This window comes from Dreissena polymorpha, chromosome 4, assembly GCF_020536995.1.
Source record: "Dreissena polymorpha isolate Duluth1 chromosome 4, UMN_Dpol_1.0, whole genome shotgun sequence".
In the NCBI taxonomy this organism is placed as follows: domain Eukaryota; kingdom Metazoa; phylum Mollusca; class Bivalvia; order Myida; family Dreissenidae; genus Dreissena; species Dreissena polymorpha.
The window spans coordinates 7,866,002-7,887,685 of NC_068358.1; the positions used below are offsets into that span (position 1 = coordinate 7,866,002).

At 35.1% G+C, this 21,684-nt stretch overlaps 1 protein-coding gene across 1 annotated transcript in view; it reads left to right on the forward strand.

The window, feature by feature from the left end:
- The window catches only part of LOC127877113 (E3 ubiquitin-protein ligase RNF115-like), a 33,780-nt gene continuing 12,096 nt past the window's right edge, over window positions 1-21,684 (forward strand). The window contains exons 1-7 of the mRNA XM_052422767.1: window positions 1-126; window positions 1,633-1,682; window positions 2,006-2,078; window positions 5,547-5,740; window positions 14,920-14,985; window positions 18,366-18,441; window positions 21,425-21,518. Coding sequence (XP_052278727.1) covers window positions 34-126; window positions 1,633-1,682; window positions 2,006-2,078; window positions 5,547-5,740; window positions 14,920-14,985; window positions 18,366-18,441; window positions 21,425-21,518 — 646 coding nt within the window. The 5' untranslated portion in view covers window positions 1-33. The remainder of the gene's footprint in view (window positions 127-1,632; window positions 1,683-2,005; window positions 2,079-5,546; window positions 5,741-14,919; window positions 14,986-18,365; window positions 18,442-21,424; window positions 21,519-21,684) is intronic.

Here is a 21,684-nt window from a genome sequence, read left to right on the forward strand (position 1 = left end):
GACATTAGTGCACTGTAGCCTTAAACTGACAAGATGGCGGAAGCAATGGTTGAAAATCAAGAACGGACACAAAACTCTAAATTTTATTGCCATCAGTGCTCTCTACAAATAACACCAAAACTACCGGTGGTTACCTATGCTTTTAATTCTCTTAATAACTGTACAAAACGTAATTTCATCTTGAAATTAAGTAAAACCATATTTGACAATGTCAATTAAGGGATAAGTCAAATATTTGATGAAAGTTGTTATATTTTGTTGACGTTGCCCATAATTCTTTATGGTTGGCATGTATACTGAATATTTTCTTACACATTGGTGGTTTTTCCTAAAAATAGCCAAAGGACTTATCCGAAGATATTAAAAGTTTTTTTTGAAGTTTGTCATCAAGTGCCTGTATACTCAAACCGGGTTAACTCGCGGGTCGGGTTGACTCGCGGTATTTCATAAGCGCCATCTAGATTTTGTTTATAAACAAATCTGCTTGACCTACTTGTCAAATCTGACAGAAAATATCTCGCTACAGGTTGGAATCGATTTTTGGTATTTTAATGTTGTAATACTCGGACTTTAACAAAATTTAAATTTTTATAGTTCAGTGAATTGTCGTAAGGAAAAAAATACAACAGTGCTTGAAAATAACTGTGCTATTTATTTTATTTGATGTCTTAAAATTCATATATTTAAATTGTTATATACGTTATTGATTGTTAATTTGAATGATATGTCAGAGCTTTGATTATTCATGTTATATTTAATATTGGTGCTGTTTAACCTATTTACCACGAATCTACCGGGCGAAAAAATTAACAACAATGGAGGACAGTGGTGTTGGATTTATTTCTACGGCAGTTAATTTTGAAGAATTTTCGTCATAAAAAGGCATTGTCCAATAAAGTTAAGTAAAATATAATTGTCCTTTTAATCATTTATCTGATATATGAAGATGGTTTCTAGACGCAAGTGAATATTCCTGAAGTACCGCGAGTCAACCAATGCAGTATAATTGATAGCATAAGAAACAAAGCACAGGAGGGAAGCCCATATTTATATATATATATATATATATATATATGCTATAATAAAAACAAGGAGTTCAACTTCGTTCACCGTAAAACTAGACCATATTTACTGTAAACCATGTAACTCAAACAATAATAAACGAATCAACTACACACCGGTTGTTTTCAAAAGATAATAAAATAATTAATCAGGAAAAATTAACATCAGTATTTTCTCAAAAGGTCACTTTCGAGCGCGCGGGTGTTTCTGGAATGCTTTCTGTTGCATGTTAATTTATATATTATTAATAATTGTTAGAATATATTTTTCCCATTATTATTAAACCATTCAAATACCGTGTCTTCAATGAGGAATAAATGAAATACAATGTAATAAGAGATTTATTAATTATAGTATGTAAAAAAAAATATATATTTTTTTTTTTAAGGGGCAGGGGGGGCCTAGGAAGGGCAGGGCGGAGGTTCGGAAGGGTCTAGCTGGAGCACTGTGATTTTTTATGATTATACCATGTATCAAGGGATTTGCACCCATCAATAAACAAGATTATTTTTCGGGGATAACAATTCAACAAATTTGCTTGTTTTGTATTAGATTAATTATTTTCCTCAGGACTTCACCTGTCCACGATGTGACAATGGATTCATCGAAGAGATTACAGAGTAAGACTAGTTAAATGTATTTATCAATTATCTACATGATCTATGTACATTTATAATTGTATTATATTTTTAGTGTCTGTAGATAAAAGATGGATTCCAAAAGTCAAAGCTTCAAAACAAACTAGTATGCTCACTTTTTCACAGACTTATTTGGTTGCTTTTATTGTTAAATATAATAGTTTTGCAATCTGGACTCTCACATTGTTAAACGAAGCAGTAACAAATGTTTTTTCTAGACAAAGAGTAAACAAGTTTCAAAGGCAATTCCTGTCTTTTGTTGATTTTTTGCGACAATTGTATACACATAACTGATATTGTTGTAGGGAAGAAGGCAGTGCAGAAAGTTCTAATTCTGTACCAACACAAGTGCTAGACCCTGCTACACAATTTGCACAGGTATTATGCCTTTTCATTCTGCAATTTTATGTGAGGTTAATAACAAACAGTTAAATTCTGTTAAATTTGTGCCTTTACAGTTGATTTATTTTACTTGTATGGTCTTGAGAAAACAGAATATTTAATACAGAGTTTGGGATTTCTGATTGTTTTTTTAATAGCCAAAACACAGTTATTCTTTACTCATACCTCATACCAAATCTACATAAAGAGTTATAAGATTAACCCCATACTGTTGTATATAATAACGATGCAAGGCTTGAAACTCCATATTGGTTAGAATGTATTATGGGTAATTGCACTTTGACTTGCATAAATTTGCTTGAACTAGTTCCAACTGGTTTGATGTCTTTCCTACTAACTTAAATTGGCAAACTTGACCATAATAATAATCTTAAGTTAACTTCGTGTGATGTCTAAAAGGTTTGGTAGCGCTTGGCAATTAATATACCCAGATAGGAGTTTTAACCCTCACCGAAGTAAGAGTTAATGCAGTCAAACTGAGGATGCCTTTGATTTACTGGAATATATTAGAAGTGGACTGCAATAGATACATATATTATAAATTGTTTGAAAGAATAAAGACCGAGGTAATTTATTGTAAAGAATATTGACCGAGGTAATTTATTATAAAGCAACATTTTACAATACCAAACATAGGACACAGGGCAATCAGTCATTTTAATAAGATCATGAATTCAATTCCATTGAATTGTGTAGTTTATTCTCATGTGAAGGATAAACAAACTTTGACATGTTTCATAAAAAATATTCATGTGTCTTTCTAAATTTTGAGTTTTTTTATGCGTCCGGTAGGGCCAAAAAAAGGTCCGTTTCGTGTCTCCTGAATTGGTGACGACCCTCAACTTTTTATTGGGGTCTCCAAAAAAAAATTGTTCATTTTCGTTCATATGTAATATCAAGCAAACAAAGCATATATATATATATATATACATGTACTTTTTATAATAAGCTTTAGTAGCCTTCCATTCTCGTACCCGAAAGACAAAAAAAAATCCCTACCTACCGACCCTGTTTTTTTTCCCCAAGGAGACCCCAAACAGACCTAAATATTTTTTGGGCCTAGGGTGTCATATAGCAGTTGGAATGTCCATCTGTCCAGCATCCCATTTTCCAGTCCATTGATTTTTGCCGAAGTGATGGACCTTGGACTTAGAATTTTTCTCTATAATAACCGTTTTCTGGAGGGTTTTAGCTCACCTGATTGCTCAGGTGAGCTTTTGTGACCATTGTTTGTCCGTCGTCTGTCCGTCCGTCCACATTTGTTCGTAAACACTCTAGAGGCCACATTTTTTGTCCGATCTTCATGAAACTTGGTCAGAAGCTTTGTCCCAATGAAGTCTCGGTCGAGTTCAAAACTGGGTCATGCTGGGAAAAAACTAGGTCACTAGGTAAAAAAAAACAACCTTGTAAACACTGTTGAAGTCACATTTCATGCCCAATCTTCACATAACTTTGTCAAAATGTTTGAACTAATGATATCTTGGTTGAGTTCAAAAGTGGTTCCGGTCCGTTGAAAAACATGGCCGCCAGTGGGCGGGCAGTTTTTCTTTTTTTGCTATTGAGAAACCTTGTAAACACTTTAGAGGCTACATTTCTTGCCCAATCTTCATAAAACTTGGTCAGAAGCTTTGTCCCAATGATATCTCGGTTGAGTTCGAAACTGGGTCATGCCGGTTCAAAAACCTAGGTCACTAGGTAAAAAAAAAAACAACCTTTTAAACACTGTGGAAGTCACATTTCATGCCCAATCTTCATGTAACTTGTCAAAATGTTTGTCTTAATGATGTCTTGGCTGATTTCAAAAGTGGTTCTGGTCCGTTCAAAAACATGGCCGCCAGTGGGCGGGGCAGTTTTCCTTATTATGCCCCCCTTCGAAGAAGAGGGGGTATATTGCTTTGCTCATGTCGGTCGGTCTGTTGGTCGGTCTGTCGGTCCGTCCACCAGGTGGTTGTCAGACGATAACTCAAGAACGCTTGGGCCTAGGATCATGAAACTTCATAGGTACATTGATCATGACTCGCAGATGACCCCTATTAATTTTGAGGTCACTTGGTCAAAGGTCAAGGTCACGGTGACCCGAAATAGTAAAATGGTTTTTGAATGATAACTCAAAAACGCATACGCCTAGGATCATGAAACTTCATGGGTAGATTGATCATGACTCGCTGATGACCCCTATTGATTTTTAGGTCAAAGGTCAAGGTCACGGTGACCCGAAATAGTAAAATGGTTTCCGGATGATAACTCAAGAATGCATACGCCTAGGATCATGAAACTTCATGGGTAGATTGATCATGACTCGCAGATGACCCCTATTGATTTTGAGGTCACTAGGTCAAAGGTCAAGGTCACGGTGACCCCAAATAGTAAAATGATTTTCGGATGATAACTCAAGAACGCTTTTACCTAGGGTCATGACACTTCATAGGTACATTGATCGTGACTCGCAGATGACCCCTATTGATTTTCAGGTCACTAAGTCAAAGGTCAAGGTCACAGTGACAAAAAACGTATTCACACAATGGCTGCCACTACAACTGACAGCCCATATGGGGGGCATGCATGTTTTACAAACAGCCCTTGTTTGGCTATTGAGAAACCTTGTAAACACTCTAGAGGCCACATTTCTTGTCCGATCTTCATTAAACTTGGTCAGAAGATTTGTCCCAATGATACCTTGTAAACACACTACAGGCCATAGTTTTGGTCCAATAATGATGATACTTGACCAGGGTGCTTTTCTTGATGATATCTATGCAAAGTTTGACATTTGGTCATGTGGGGTCAAAATCTTGGTCAGGAGGTCCAAATTTTACAAAAACCTTGTAAACACATGTAGAATTAGCATTACTTGCAAACTTTTGCATGCAAAAAATCAATGCAGATATTACAGTACACAATCAGAATTAATCATATGCTCACACTGCAAAAGTAAACAGAAGAGATATGCAATAATATGCTCAAGAGTACTGAATTTTCAACTGAGCAATGAACAAGGCCTTGTAAATAAAGGTGAGCAAACTAGGGCCATCTTGGCCCTCTTGTTTACTAAATGGTTTCCGATATTTAGCTTATTACTGGTATGTGAGTTTACCCACATGACTTACAGGTCAAGTGTGAGTTTTGTTCCAATCTATTGATTTTTTGCAAAGTTATTGGCCTTGGACTTAACAATGTTCCCTTATGTAGCTGCTGTGCTGCTTCAAAAGCACAGTAGGGGGCATTGTGTTTCACAAACACAGGTCTAACTTGATTTTTTATGTCATTGCTTTATATTTTAAATGAAGAAAGTTGAAAAATCAAAACGCACAAACAACTCTTAAGAATATTTTTTTTCAGATTTTTTTACTATACATGTACTTTATTTATGCTAAATTAAATAAATTTCTGAAAATATATAGCAAAACATTGCTGTTTTGAACCATACAGTTTTGGTTTTTTCAGCTCTGGGGTAGAGCGTTTCTAGATAGCTTTAGTAATCATGCAGCAGAAAGAGATGAAGGGGCTGCATGGAATCAGAACAGAGATTCTGACGATGAGGTTGGAGAAAATATGTGGCTACAGAGACATAGACCCTTCCCACAACCCAGGACCACATATAGAAGAAATAGGCCAGTTAGAAATCAATACTTGCACGGGTTGGTGATATTGTTGGAATGTTTACTTTGTGTAATGTTTTTAGTTAACATTTTTTGGCAGAAGCAGGAAAATAATAATTTTCATCCAGCAGAAAGAATTAGGGAAAAATACATCATTCTGCTGATTCATTTTTAGCTCCACTGGCCAGAGGCCAGCGGGGCTTATGTCATGGTCCTGTGTCCGTCGTGCGTGCGTGCGTTAACTTTTCCTTAAAACATCTTCTCCTCAACTACTGGTCCAATTCTGATGACATTTCTCAGGAATGTTCCTGGGGTGAACCTCTTTCAAATTTGTTCAAATTATGCCCCTGTGGTCAAATTTGACCCTGCCCTGGGGGTCACAAAAATGAAAATTTTCTTATATAAGGCCTATTTTGTGTAAACTTTCAAAATCCTATCGTCTAAACCATTGGGCCTAGGGCTATCATATTTGGTATGTAGAGACATCTAATAGTCCTCTACCAAATTTTTGCGAATTATGCCCCTGGGGTCAAATTTGACTCTGCCCTGGGGGTCACAAAATTGAACATATGCTTATTTAAGGCCTATTTTGTGAAAACTTCCAAAACTTCTTGTCCATAACCATTGGGCCTAGGGCTATCAAATTTGGTATGTAGAGACATCTAATAGTCCTCTTCCAAATTTCTTTAAATTATGTCCCTGGGGCCAATTTTTTTTTTGACCCTGTCCCGGGGGTCACAAAATTGAACATATGCTTATATAAGGCCTATTTTGTGAAAACTTTCAAAATCTTTTCGTCCATAACCACTGGGCCTAGGGCTATCAAATTTGGTATGAAGAGACATTTAATAGTCCTCTACCAAATTTCTTCAAATTATGCCCCTGGGGTAAAATTTGACCCTGCCCCGGGTCACAAAATTGAACATATACTTATATAAGGCCTATTTTGTGAAAATTTTCAAAATCTTTTCGTCTATAACCATTGGGCCTAGAGCTATCAAATTTGGTATGTAGAGACATCTAATAGTCCTCTACCAAATTTCTTCAAATTATGCCCCTGGGGTCAAATTTGACACTGCCCCTGGGGTCACAAAATTGAACATATGCTTATATAAGGCCTATTTTGTGAAAACTTTCAAAATCGTCTCGTCCATAATCATTGGGCCTTTGTCTATCAAATTTGGTATGTAGAGACATCTAATAGTCCTCTACCAAATTTCTACAAATTATGCCCCTGGGGTCAAATTTGACCCTGCCCCGGGGGTCTTAAAATTGAACATATACTTATATAAAGCCTATTTTGTGAAAACTTTCAAAATCTTTTCGTCCATAACCATTGGGCCTAGGGCTATCAAATTTAGTATGTAGAGACATCTAATAGTCCTCTACCAAATTTCTTCAAATTATGCTCCTGGGGTCAAATTCCTGGGGTCAAATTTGACCCTGCCCCAGGGGTCACAAAATTGAACATATGCTTATATAAGGCCTATTTTGTGAAAACTTTCAAAATCTACTCGTCCATAACCATTGGGTCTAGGTCTATCAAATTTGGTATGTAGAGACATCTAATAGTCCTTTACCAAATTTCTTCAGATAATGCCCCTGGGGTCAAATTTGACCCTGCCCCGGGGATCACAAAATTGAACATATGCTTATATAAAGCCTATTTTGTGAAAACTTTCAAAATCCTATCGTCCATATCCATTGGGCCTATGGCTATCAAATTTGGTATATAGAGGCATCTAATAGTCCTCTACCAAATTTCTTCAAATTATGCCCCTGGGGTCAAAATTGACCCTGCCCCAGGTGTCACAAAATTGAACATACTGTGAAACCATTATATATCGTAAGGCATTAATTTTCGTATATTTCGTCAGTCAACCGATTGACAAATTCAAGATCCTAACAAACAATTATGTCCCATATTTAAACAAATTAAGACTGAATTACCAAAGGCATGAGGTACTAAAATCCAACGTAATCCACGCATTCATACTCCGTCTGTTACGTAATCAAGATAAATCCGGTTTTGACACAAAATTGTGTAGATTACACAGTGTACTTAACTGACACGCGACATTGCTCTAAAATGCGAAAGCAGTACAGCTGTATCGACTGCGTTGACTTCATTTAGGTAGAATTGTAATGATAAGCGCTAATTGTTAACAACTTTATTACCCATTGTGTGTATTGTGTTTTTCAGTGTTGTTGCCTCCACGCACCGGATTAGATCCGGATCAAAGACAATAAACACAATTAAAAGATGGTGATGTATATACTTACCGTATACTTTCTCTGCATTGATTACAAATAAATACAGAACATTTTGATTTGTGTTTGGTTGTTTGCGTTTAACGACAATACAGGTGTAAAAATAGCTTGTGCTTCGTTTTATGGGCTATCGATCTCTTTAATCATTGACATCTTTTACACGTTTTTACTATACATGTTTCAAATAACTGATACTTGTAGCAATATTGAAAACGTAACAGATAAAGAGAAATTAGCAATCATGACGATTAGTTCCATCCAAACGTAGGGAAATTGTTTTCAAAAATTCACTTTTATTTTTGTGCGATTTCCAGGAAATCCCCGGAAAGCACGTGTTTTGAATGACAGTATAACGCAATAAAACATTGCTTTGTATCCTATTGCAGTCAATCTTATTTAAAGTCACTTGTCCCTAAGTTGTTACAATTAAATCTGAACTTTGCCCTATGAAACCGCTGTCCCATAATGCACTGTTAATTGTACACTTCCAAAAATTATTGTACTTAAGTGGTCAAATAATTACGATGCAAAACTCATGAAACTTTATTGAAAACTGACCAAACAGTTTGCTAACACTAATTTTAACCAATAATCTCCGCACCTTTTCTAATTTGCGCGGATAAGGCCAGCATTTTTTTTTAATTTGTTATACGGGAAATTTTTCAAAAAAATTGAGTCGGGGGTGATAAATAAAAATAAAAATAAAAGCATCAAAAGTGCGCATTTTACCAAAAAAACGATTATTTTTTTTATTTTTGACAATTTAAAATTCAGCCAATTTAATCTTATGTATACTTGCATTAACCTTTAAGTGTTTTATATATCACATTACACTGTAGTAAAAGCTTTTTATAATAATAGTAAACATATTTATATATATATTTCTAGGTAAAAGCACCTTCTGCATGTATTATGCTGTATTGATTCAATAGAGACTATTAAACACGACAGGTGTGTAGTGTATTATAGTGATTGTTGAACTTTAGTTGAGTGTATATCATAATTATTATTTTTTATTTTTTTATTTTATATGTATGTTTATAACAAATATAGCATGAATTTGACTTAAATAAAAAAGACTTAAAAACTTTTTACATTGTTTAAAAGCTTTAAATAACAACCAACTTTGTAACTTTCATCCATGGGTGGAATATGCACATTAAAAATACTCTTTAATATACAATAGACTTGCTTTATATCATGATAATTTGTATCAATCATGAGAAAAAAATGAGCCACGTAACAGGAAATTGGACCTTAGGGTGATAGCGACCATTTTGGCTCCAAAAGAGCAGTCTGATCAGGATCCAAAATGTTCAACATAATTGTCATTCAGTCAGTACTTCTAAAAATGTTAAGCGAACACTTTGGATCCTAATCAGACTGCGCTTGAATTGATCTTGATCTTGATCAAAAACTTTGTGTAGCGAGAGTTTTATTAAATATTTCATTTAAGAAACCAAGAGTTATAGACTTATAAAAACATGTGCTGCTTTTCATCACATATTCAGAGTCAAAAACTTTGGTTTCGTCTGTATAAGTTCAATAAAATGAACTGATCAAAACAAAGGGACGTTACTTGGTCAAAAGGTACCGGAAAAATGGTTAAAATGTTGATATAAAAATAGTTATACAGTTTAATATAAGGAAAAAATGTTTTGTTTTAAGTTAATGAAGAATAATAAGCATGTTAATTTGCTACTGTCTGTGTCAAGAAAAAGAATTTAAAACTTTCTTGTGACTTTGACGGACATACGAACATCTGGACCCAATGTTATTTTCTTCAGAAGCTGTGTTGCATACTTTTTTTCTAAATTAAGAAAATATATGGGTGGGTGGGGAATGGGATTTTTAATGCAAGTACCTGTGGTTCAGTCCTCATGTTCATTATTAAGAAACGTAAAGTAGTATATCTTGGACATTTTCGGGATGTTGATTTTTTATCTATAAAAATATTACAGGATCTACATTTTAAAAAATACGCATATTTATTAAACCTACCCAAAACTTGTTAACACACCAAATGTTATCGATGGTGACACCTGTGCGTCATCTGCAAAAACTCTAATTATTTTTAATTTTGTATCACATAATATAGGCATGATGTCAACAATGGTGTTCTGAAGATTAACTTTTCTAATTGAAATTGTTTCTGCTCCGTTTTTAATTAATTTGATTTTAAAATATGCTACATTTGTCTCGTTGTTATTAATGTCCGCCATTTTGGAAATGCAATATGAAAATCATTTCTTAAATACTCACCGATTGGCTAATAGCGTGTGGTATTGGCTGCAATAGCCAATGAAAATCGCTGATGCTTTACAAGTCGACTTGGCACAACGAAACAACCCGTATCATAAACAAACTTTGAACAACACTTTCGGCAATCTTCACAATTCTTTTTCTAGTTTTGGATAAAATACCAGGTCGGCGGGTGAAATGAAAATAAAAAAACGAAAGTGACTTTTATTTTTATTTGTATTTGTCGAAAAATAGGGTCGGGGGCTCCCGTAAAACAAATAATAAAAAAATGCTGGCCTAAAGGTAAGATTGTTATTAGTTTGGCCATGATAATAAATGAATAGGACCAATTGGCAACTGGCTTCACTGTTTCAAACACTCGTTAACGGTTATTTGGTCCCACTTATCCGCTAATCATAATAATGATACACACTAATGGGGGCTAATCACTGATCACCTGATAACAAAAGACAAGTATATTGACATGTTGCAAACAGGCCCAACTTGCTGCAAGTGACTCTCAAGTGTCCTCCCTCTTTCTCCACTACGATTTTTCGCAACCGCGATATATTTCGGAAAAAAAATCTGATATTGACTGAAGCATTTTTTTTTCAAAGTCAGGAATTGTGAATTTAAGTGCTGACAAACACATTATTTTTATAAAAATGACAAAATTTCTTGCTGGCGAAAATAAATGATTTTACAGTCGGCTTATATAAGGCCTATTTTGTGAAAACTTTTAAAATCTTCTCGTCCATAACCATTGGGCCTAGGGCTAATAAATTTGGTATGTAGAGACATCTAATAGTCCTCTACCAAATTTCTTCAAATTATGCCCCTGGGGTCAAATTTGACCCTGCCCCGGGGGTCACAAAATTGAACATATGCTTATATAGGGTCTATTTTGTGAAAACTTTACAAATCTACTTGTCCATAACCATTGGGCCTATGGCTACCAAATTTTGTATGTAGTGACATCTTATAGTCCTCTACCAAGTTTTTTCAAATTATGCCCCTTGGGTCAAGTTTGACCCTGCCCCGAGGGTCACAAAATTGAACATATGCTTATATAAGGCCTATTTTGTGAAAACTTTCAAAATCTTCTTGTCCATAACTGTATGGCATTGGGCTACCATATTTGGTATGTAGTGACATGTAATAGTTCTCTTCTTAGTTTGTTCAAATTATGCCCCAGGGGTCAAATTTGAAACTGCCCCGGCTGGGGGTCACAAAATTGAATATAAATTATGCTTATAAAGGTCTTATTTTTTGAAAACATTAAAAATCTTCTTGTCCATAAACATTGGGCCTAGGGCTACCAAATTTGGTATGTAGTGACATCTTATAGTCCTCTACCAAGTTTGTTCAAATTATACCCCTGGGGTCAAGTTTGGCCCTGCCCCAAGGGTCACAAAATTGAACATAATTATGCTTATATAAGGCCTATTGTGGGAAAACTTTAAAAATCTCTTGTCCATAACCATGTGGCATAGGGCTACCAAATTTGGTATGTAGTGACATGTAAAAGTTCTCTTCTTAGTTTGTTCATATTATGCCCCTGGGGTCAAATTTTAAACTGCTCCGGGGGTCACAAAATTGAATATATGCTTATAAAGGGCTTATTTTATGAAAACTTTAAAATCTACTTGTCCATAACCATTGGGTCTAGGGCTACCAAATTTGGTATGTAGTGACATCTTATAGTCCTCTACCAAGTTTGTTCAAGTTATGCCCCTGGGGTCAAATTTGACCCTGCCCTGGGGGTCACAAAATTGAACATACGCTTATAAAAGGCCTATTTTGTGAAAACTTTAAAAATCTCTTGTCCATAAACATTGGGCCTAGGGCTATCAAATTTGGTATGTAGTGAAGTATTATAGTTCTCTACCAAGTTTGTTCAAATTATTCCCCTGGGGTCAAATTTGACCCTGCCCCGGGGGATCACAAAATTGAACATATGCTTATATAAGGCCTATTTTGTGAAAACTTCAAAAATCTTTTTGTCCATAACCATCCAACCTAGGTCTATCAAATTTGGTATGTAGTGACATCTTATAGTCCTCTACCAAGTTTGTTCAAATTATGCCCATGGTGTCAAGTTTGACCCTGTCCCGAGGGTCACAAAATTGAACATATGCTTATATCAGGCCTATTGTGGAAAAACTTTAAATTTTCTTGTCCATAACCGTATGGCATTGGGCTACCAAATTTGGTATGTAGTGACATGTAATAGTTCTCTTCTTAGTTTATTCAAATTATGCCCCTGGGGCCAAATTTGAAACTGCCCCGGGGGTCACAAAATTGAATATATGTTTATAAAGGGCTTATTTTGTGAAAACTTAAAATCTACTTGTCCATAACCATTGGGTCTAGGGCTACCAAATTTGGTATGTCGTGACATCTTATAGTCCTCTACCGAGTTTGTTCAAATTATGCCCCTGGGGTCAAATTTGACCCTGCCCTGGGGGTCACAAAATTGAACATATGCTTATATAAGGCCTATTTTGTGAAAACTTCAAAAATCTTCTGTCCATAACCATCCAGCCTAGGGCTATCAAATTTGGTATGTAGTGACATCTTATAGTCCTCTACCAAATTTGTTTAAATTTTATCCCTGGGGTCAAATTTGAAACTGCCTCTGGGGTTTCAAAATTGAACATATGCTTATATAGTGCCTATTTTGTGAAAACTTTAAAAAAATTCTTGTCAATAACCATTAGGCCTAGGGCTACACAATTTGGCATGTAGTGATATTGTATAGTCCTCCACTTAGTTTGTTCAAATTATGCCCCAGGAGTCAAATTTGACCCTGCCTTGGGGGACACCAAATCGATTATATGCTTATATAGTGCCTATTTTGTTAAAACTTTAAATTCGTAATGTCCTTAACCATAAGGCATAGGGCTACCAAATTTGGTATGTAGTGACATCTAATAGTTCTCTACCAAGTTTGTTCAAATTATGCCCCTTGGGTCATATTTGACCCTGCCCGGGGGGTCACAAAACTGAACATACGCTTATATGGGGCCTATTATGTGAAAACTTTAAAAATCTTTTTGTCCATAACCATTGGGCCTATGGCTAACAAATTTGGTATGGAGTGACATCTAATAAACCTCTACCAAATTTGTTCAAATAATGCCTCTGGGGTCAACTTTGACCCTGCCCTGAGGGGTCACAAAATTGAATAAATGCTTATAAAGCGCCTATTTTGTGAAATCTTTAAAAATCTTCTTGTCGAAAACCATTCAGACTATGGCTACCAAATTTGGTATGCAGTAACTTCTTATAGTCCTCTACCAAGTTTGTTCAAATTATGCCCTGTGGGTCAAATTTGACCCTTACCCGCGGGTCACAAAATTGAACATTATATACGGTTATATCTTGCTTATTTTGTGAAAACTTTAAAAATATTCTTGTCCTTAACTCTAGGACCTAGGGCTACCATATTTTGTATGTACATGTAGTGAGGTATAGTAGTCCTCTACAAAGTTTGCTCAAATTATGTCCCTGGGGTTAAATTGGACCAAGCCCAGGTGGTCACAAAATGTACATGTGCTTAAATAGGGCCTATATTTAAATATTTGCACATGCAGAGAATATTTGTTTCAGCCTTTTTCAGCAGTGGAGCGATACAGGGCCATCATGGCCCTCTTGTTATTTGATAACATGAAATTCTGTGCATTCATGATTTGCCATTTTTGTTAGATCTTCAGTTTGAAGATGTCTTTTTCTTGTAAACAACAACTAAAAATGCAGTAATTATGTATTGTGGGCTCAGTTGACATCTGCTATAACAAAAATTTGTTATTTTTTCTGTGTCTGTATCGTTATTTCATGTAAACATAATCTCTCAGTCATTTTTACAGGCTGTTTCCCAATTGTGAAAAATAAAAAAGGCTGTTTCCCAATGGCAAAAAGTAACATTGTTTCCCCAAAATCTGACAAAAATTTCCCCAAAATATGCCAACCTTTTCCAATCAACAAAATTATGAGTTTATTATACAGCAATTTGATTACCTTCTATAAATTTTAGAAAGTAGTTAAACATGTACTTAAAAGTAATTGGAATACTGTTATAATCATATTAATTATGTTTAATTTTTCCCAATTTCATGGTCTATTGCGTTTTTTTTCCCCAATCAAAAAGGTACAGGCTGTAAAATATGAAGTGAAGAAAAAACGCTGTCTCTACCGTTAATTTAAAGTGTAATATAAACTTAGCCTAATTAAAAAAAAAGGTAGGCTTTTTATCATAGAGATACCACTGTGCCTGAATTTTCAAATATAAAGGGGTGTCACTGTGCCTGAATTTCCAAACATTATAAGTATATATGCTTGTTAGCATTGCATTACCCCAATGCCTTATCAATATCCTGGAGAATGGCTGGGTACAATATACCAATTTTACAATTGGTCAAACTCTTCCTTTCAGTTATTAATTCTGTATAATTTGTGCATTCAAGAAAGACACATTACTGTTATACGAATTTTCAAAGAGTTTAAGAATGATTTGACATTTAAATGATAGCTTTGCACAGTATTATTATGCTTCACTGCATATGGCATAAGACCTATTTTCACATCACATGGCTTATATTATAAATATTTTTATTAACTAGGACAAATATTTCAGTGTGTGTTTTTATACTTAAACATGCTACATGTTGCTAATTTTCTTAAATATAAATTGTACATATTTTCAGACTTTTCCAATACATCTCTGATCAACTGGAACCAGAAGGTGGGGGAGGAGGATTTAGACTGCCAATGTATGTATGCCTAGTTTGTATCCATTAATATATCCATTGTAGAATACATTACTCATGGTGATTAACCCTTTCCCACTTAAAAGCAAAGTGAAAATGGCTATGTGCAAACAGCATGAAAACAGAACAGCCTGCGAGTAACTCGCACTCTGTTCAGGTTTAATGCTGTTTGCTGCTCATAAGTATCGAAGGGTTGGAAATGAAGCCTTTAAAATTTGAATTTAGTAAGAAAGGTCTTAAATTAAATGTAACTTTCTAAGGGACTACCATTGTATCAAAATACGTATCTAAGTGGTAAAGGGTTGACACCCTTTATTATTCTGTGCATGCATTTGTTCATACTTTGTCATATTTTCATGCATAGAACATTTCATGATGGGCATGGCTGATTTGTTTAAAAATTGTTTACAAAATCCCTCAAACTGTAAGACTGACAGGTTTAACATGAGATATTTGAAGTTGTCTACTTTTCTTCCATTTAGTAAGAAAGGCCTTTAATTAAATTTAACTTTCTTAAGGACTACAAATGCGTCAAAATACGTATCTAAGTTGTAAAGGGTTCTATAAGATGAGTCTTGTTGGTAACACTACATGTATGCTAGAAGATAAAAAAAGTAGCCTCCATTGCCGCACATTTATCAGAATCTTAGCCTTGTTAAAATGATGTCATAATTGGGTCAAGTTCTGAGGTAAGAACTTTTCACAAACAATTTTATGATCTACTAAGTTGTGTTCACCTTTTATGAACATTTAAAATGATAAGATGGTCCCTTTGATTTGTGAGTGATGTGCCCAAATTGGTCCCAAATTCGCTTAAAAATTAAATATAAACTTTACCAATGTCACGATGATAGGGCGAATACAACAACTTTTCCGCTCACCGTCAAAATTTTATACTTCTGACAAGAGCACCATATCCTTCTGTCAAAAACATGGCCGCAAACTCTGTGGCGAGTCCAGAAATTATAGAATAAACAAGAAAAGAAGGTAAGTTGATAATAAAAAGATATTCCATCAAATGAAGTATATACATTACATCTAATTGCCGCTTACCGTATCACAATTAAGTCGCTATTCACTTTAAAATAGTGAAAACAATTTGAGCATGTCGTGAAAGAAGTGACTTTCGTGACGCGAAAAATCGTATTTTTGCAGATTTTAAACATTTTAAATGAGAGATTTTTGTGCTAAACGGTATTTTATGGTAGAAGCATCAATTTACAACACATTATTGCATGCTTGATTGAATATAACTGATTTTTACATTTACACGCGTTAGCAAGTATGCACCGCTCAACACTGACATTATAGAAATATGGACACCGCTCAACAATGTCGTAAAAGCACCGCATCTTTATGATGTTTTGGCACCGCTTTATTCTGATATTTTTTCTTTCAGAAGGAAGAGACATTCACATTTATGTTTGAACAAACCAAAAAACAAGAAAAGGAGACTTTTTCCTCCCGGTGCTGAAGATGATACCAGCGCATCTCCAGGCGACCGTCAACCGGCATGTATCAGCTCCACGTATGTCATAGAGACACAAAACGATCAGTGCCGCCCAGCCGTCCATGACAATTGTGTAACTTCTCCACACAAACGAAAAACCAAAAAAAAAACAAGATCATCAAGAAAGAAATTATTTCAAATTAGCATTTTAGAAAACATGTCTGAAAAAGTGACGCAGCTATTACGAGGTTTTCTTCAAAAATTACACTCGGCAAATTTATGCAATTACTTTTGTAACTTTATTTATTTTGTATGTAACAACAAGTTTCCGCTGACAAATATTGCTCTGCTATTGTTTCTGGTGCATCCTCTTAATCATGTACTATTGTGTCGTTGTTAAGGGAAACAACTATATCATCAGGCATCAATTCATCACTATCTAGGCCACTCATCGCAAATTCCAGCAAAATCTTAAAAAAATAGCATCAAAGGTTTGTACATGTATTATGACACAAGAGCAGTAGAAAGACAGTGTGATCAACTATTCTCAGTGCTTGATAGTATGATAAAGCTATTCTAATAAGAAAAATTGTGGTTAGTTTGGGTTCATAATTGTGAACAAATATAAAGCAAAATATTTAAACAATGTTAAATAATGGCTGCATAATTTGAATCACGATGGTAAACACGTGTACAAACGGTTTCAAAGCAATATTAAAATGTACTTTGAAAATATTTGGTTTTCAATTGTTTGTTTTATACTACGGAAATAACTATATATGCTTCGAACCCTTAGCATCTCGATAAAACGGACCGCGCTGTAATGTCTTATCTATGGAGACATGCAATCACAAACTTCTATAGACAGTCTCCAAAAAGTAGTTTTTTTATAATTGTTACCCCTTTGTTTCTGATATAAGTAGTCAAGAGCATCTTCGGTATATATCTTTGGTTTTGGCCACAAACACTAAATTCATATTTCAGTTAATGTAACCAATGCAACATCACACTGTACACTCAATAAATAACTATATTTATTATTTCCTTCAGTTAGTTTTACACCAACATTGCTTATACCTTTCCATAATCGTAGCTGGACATCTTTTTTACTGTTTATGAATCTGAAATCAATAAATAATAATTATCAATAATTCTTGCATTTTACCACAACAATATAGAAAAATTGAAACACAAGACTTAAACATGTGCCCTCCACGTACTGGAAAGCAAGACAATCCATCCCAGTGAACCTTTTTTTGGTGCAAGTATGCCATCATTTTCAAGATCAATTCTGGGACATGTAACTTTGATAAATGGAAGATTAACTTAAATAAATTAAGCTCACAATAGCTTGTTCTAGCTTATCATTTTAAACCATGTGCAGAAGTTAGCGGTGCCACGAACTTCAGTTACACGGAATATAGATACGGTGTTTATAATCAGTGTTGCGCGGTGCATGGATATTTATGTAAGTGATGCATGTTTTCACCAAAAAATTAGGCTTTTAACAGATATTTAAACTAACAGGCTCGTATGGCATGTTCTTTTTACAAATACAATGATTGTAATATGTCACATCAGGTCTGACACATCGACAATCATCTGATTATTACATTTTTCTCACAGGTCCGAATGGTGTCGAGCGCGACGCGACTTTTTGTTAACACTTTCAAAGTCATGCTAAATATTTCACGACTGGTAAACTTTTAAAAACACGTTATATTGGTTCAGAAATTCGATGGAGTGCTTCGCAAGTGGCAATCATTTTGCAGTGTATTATAATAAAACATTTTGTCACCCACTTACAGATATTTCTTCGTCCGCCATTTCTTTTTGTCAGAAGGATACGGTGCTCTTGTCAGAAGTATAACATTTTGACGGTGAGCGGAATAGTTGTGGTTATCGCCTAATCACTGTGAATGTTGTTTTTCAGAAATGTGATGCCCTTGCACAGTAACCCCAACGACTATGTGTGGGGAGCAGGAGGTCTTGATGCCATTATTACACAGGTAGGTGTACAACTGATAATCTGTGAACCAGCTGATTTTGCATTTATTATACCCCCATTACCATTGGTCACTTTGTCGGTCGGTCCGTCTGTCGGTCTGTCTGTTTGTCCCGAAATTTCATCCGATCTTCACCAAACTTGGTCAGAAGTTATCAAGCTGATGTCTAGGTCAAGTTTGAATATGGGTCATGCCAGGTCAAAAACTAGGTCACAGGGTCACTTAGTGTGTTTTAAACTGAAAGTTTGTTCGGACCATAACTATGTCATTTATCGTTAGATTTTAAAATGACTTGGTACATTTGTTCATCATCATGGGACGGTGTGTCGTGTGAAAAAAGTACGTCGATATCTCAAAGGGCAAGGTCACACTTGCAGTTCAAAGGTCAAATGCTTGTCCGGGCCATAACTTTGTCATTTATTGAGAAATTTTAAAATCATTTGGCAAATTAGTTCACCATCATTGGACGGTGTGTCGCGCGAAAGAATTATGTCGATATCTCCAAGGTCAAGGTCGCACTTTGATTTCAACGATCATAAATGAGCTTGTCCGGACCATAACTATGTCATTCATTGTAAGATTTTAAAATCATTTGGCACATTTGTTCACCATCATTGGACGGTGTGTAGCGTGAAAGAATTACATCGATATCTCCAAAGTCAAGGTCACACTTTTAGTTCAAAGGTCAAAATGGCCATAAATGAGCTTGTCCGGGCCATAACTATGTCGTTCATTGTTAGATTTGAAAATCATTTAGCACATATGTTCACCATCATTGGACGGTGTGTCGCGCGAAAGAATTACGTCGATATCTCCACGGTCAAGGTCACACTTAAAGTTCAAAGGTCAAAAATGGTCATAAATGAGCTTGTCCGGGCCATAACTATGTCGTTCATTGTGAGATTTTAAAATCATTTGGCACATTTTTTCACCATCATTGTATGGTGTGTCGCGCGAAAGAATTACGTGGATATGATGTAAGATTTAAAAATGACTCTGTACATTAATTTTGTTCACAGTCATTGGACGGCGTGTCATGTGAAAGAACTCAAGAGTTCAAAGGTCAAAATGGCTATAAATGATAATGACATAATAATTCTTAAAAATTGCCAAAATTAGATTCTCTTGTTTTGTGAAGACAGGATGAAAAATAGTCTGTGTCAATGCGGCATGTGGGGGTATATGTCACGTCTGTGACAAGGCTCTAGTTTCTTGGGTGTGATTTTCGAGAGGTCAGCGCATTTTGCTGCCCCTTTTGACCCAGTGGTAATTCATGAGATTCTTATAAATTCATTAAAAAATTTAGGTAAGGGGGAATGGGTTATTGACTCTGTGTCAAATTTTATAATAAATGCTTGCCCAATAAAAGACATGAAACCTCTCTGCCAATAAAAGACATGAAACCTCTCTGCCTATAAAAGACATGAAACCTCTCTGCCTGTTACTCTTGTGGCATTATCCTCATATTGCACTACTAGCATTTTTTAAGAGCGTGTTGTAGGCCTTTGTTTCCCACGTTTCCCATTACAATTGGTCTTTGCAAATGTGTTTGCTGATTTGTTTGCAAATGGTGTAGTTCTGATAAATATGATATTATTGAAAGAATGAACGCATCTAGATGAATCTTGTTGATAGATAAACCAGGGAAAAAGGGAAATGAGAATGGCTATAAACAACCTTGGATATAAATAACGAAGCAATTCCAATTTACCCATGCTCTGTGAAAAGGGGGTTTAATGCATGTGCGTAAAGTGTCGTCCTAGATTTGCCTGTGCAATCTCTTCTTAGCAAAATCCGATTTAGGTGGAAAGTGTCGTCCCTGATTAGCCTGTGCGAACTGCATTAACCCTCCTTTTCTCAGAGCATGGCCCAATTGTTAAGAAGATGAACCATCCTTGTAAGGTGTAGTATCTTCCAAGTTCCGTTTGAAACAAAAAAGTGAACTACAGATCCCAATGGTAAAGCGTCATTTTTTTAACAATTTAAAGTGCTTACCCTATGTTGCCAAAGTAAAAACTCAAAGATTGCCAGCATTGTTCATAGAGATTGGGAAACAAAATGACAAGCATTACAGAATTCCCCCCAATAAATAATAAAATTGCATACTTAATAGATTAGTGAAATTAGAAAAGTTATTTTGTTAGAAATAAATCTTATTCTAAAATTTAAATAGTTTTTAATTTGTATGTCTGTTTTAAGAGGTTTGTCACTTTGCTATGCACACAATTATGCGAAATCAGTTGACTTAAAATACGTCCCTTCGGACTTCCCCTCAATGGCACCCCTGAATAATAGTCAGATTTGTGTTTTGTCCTATGAAAAGGTTTGAAGTTGCCTTAGCTATTGTAATAGGAAAAGTTTCATTTTATATTAACTCACAAAAAAATCATGTGATTTTTGGAAAAAAACACAATACACAAGCTATTTTGTGCAAAATATTTCAACTTCTCAATATATGCGGTTTGTAAAATGAATGGTGTTTGTGAAAGCCACTGCATCTTTTGACATGATTATTTACATATTATGTTTGTGTGTTGAACTTAAGTTTTTATGTTAAACACTGATTTTTTGAAGCTGTTGAAGTTTTATTTCTATATGCATAACCATTATTTTCTCACACAAAACCACTATTTTTTACATGGGCCATAATTTCTTTATGTGAACCTTTATTCATGTTGAATAATTTTTTCTTCATGTCCCATTATTTCTTCATGCGAAACCTTTATCTTTTTACAGTGGACCATTTATTTCTTTACATGGGACCATTATTTCTTTACATGGGACCATTATTCCTTTACATTGGACCATTATTTCTTTACATGGGATCATTATTTCTTTACATGGAACCATTATTTCTGCACATGGGACCATTATTTCTGTACATGGAACCATTATATCTCTACATTAAACCATTATTTCTTAGTATGAACCTTTTTTTCCCCACATAAATTCTTTATGTCTTCATGTATAACTGTTATTTCCTCAGCTGCTGAACCAGTTGGAGGGATCAGGGGCACCCCCTGCCAATCAGGAGCGAATTGAAGCTCTTCCGACTGTTAAGATCACACAGAAACAAGTTGGTAAGTGTATGAACTTGATTATACTGAACTTACCCTTAAATATACTCATAAGCAATATTTACAGCTCTACAAAAATATCCTTTTATACTTGGGTTTGACTTAGTAAGCCCAGTTGAAACATGTGACTATCTACAGCCAAGTGTAAACAATTTCATTTTTAGCGAGG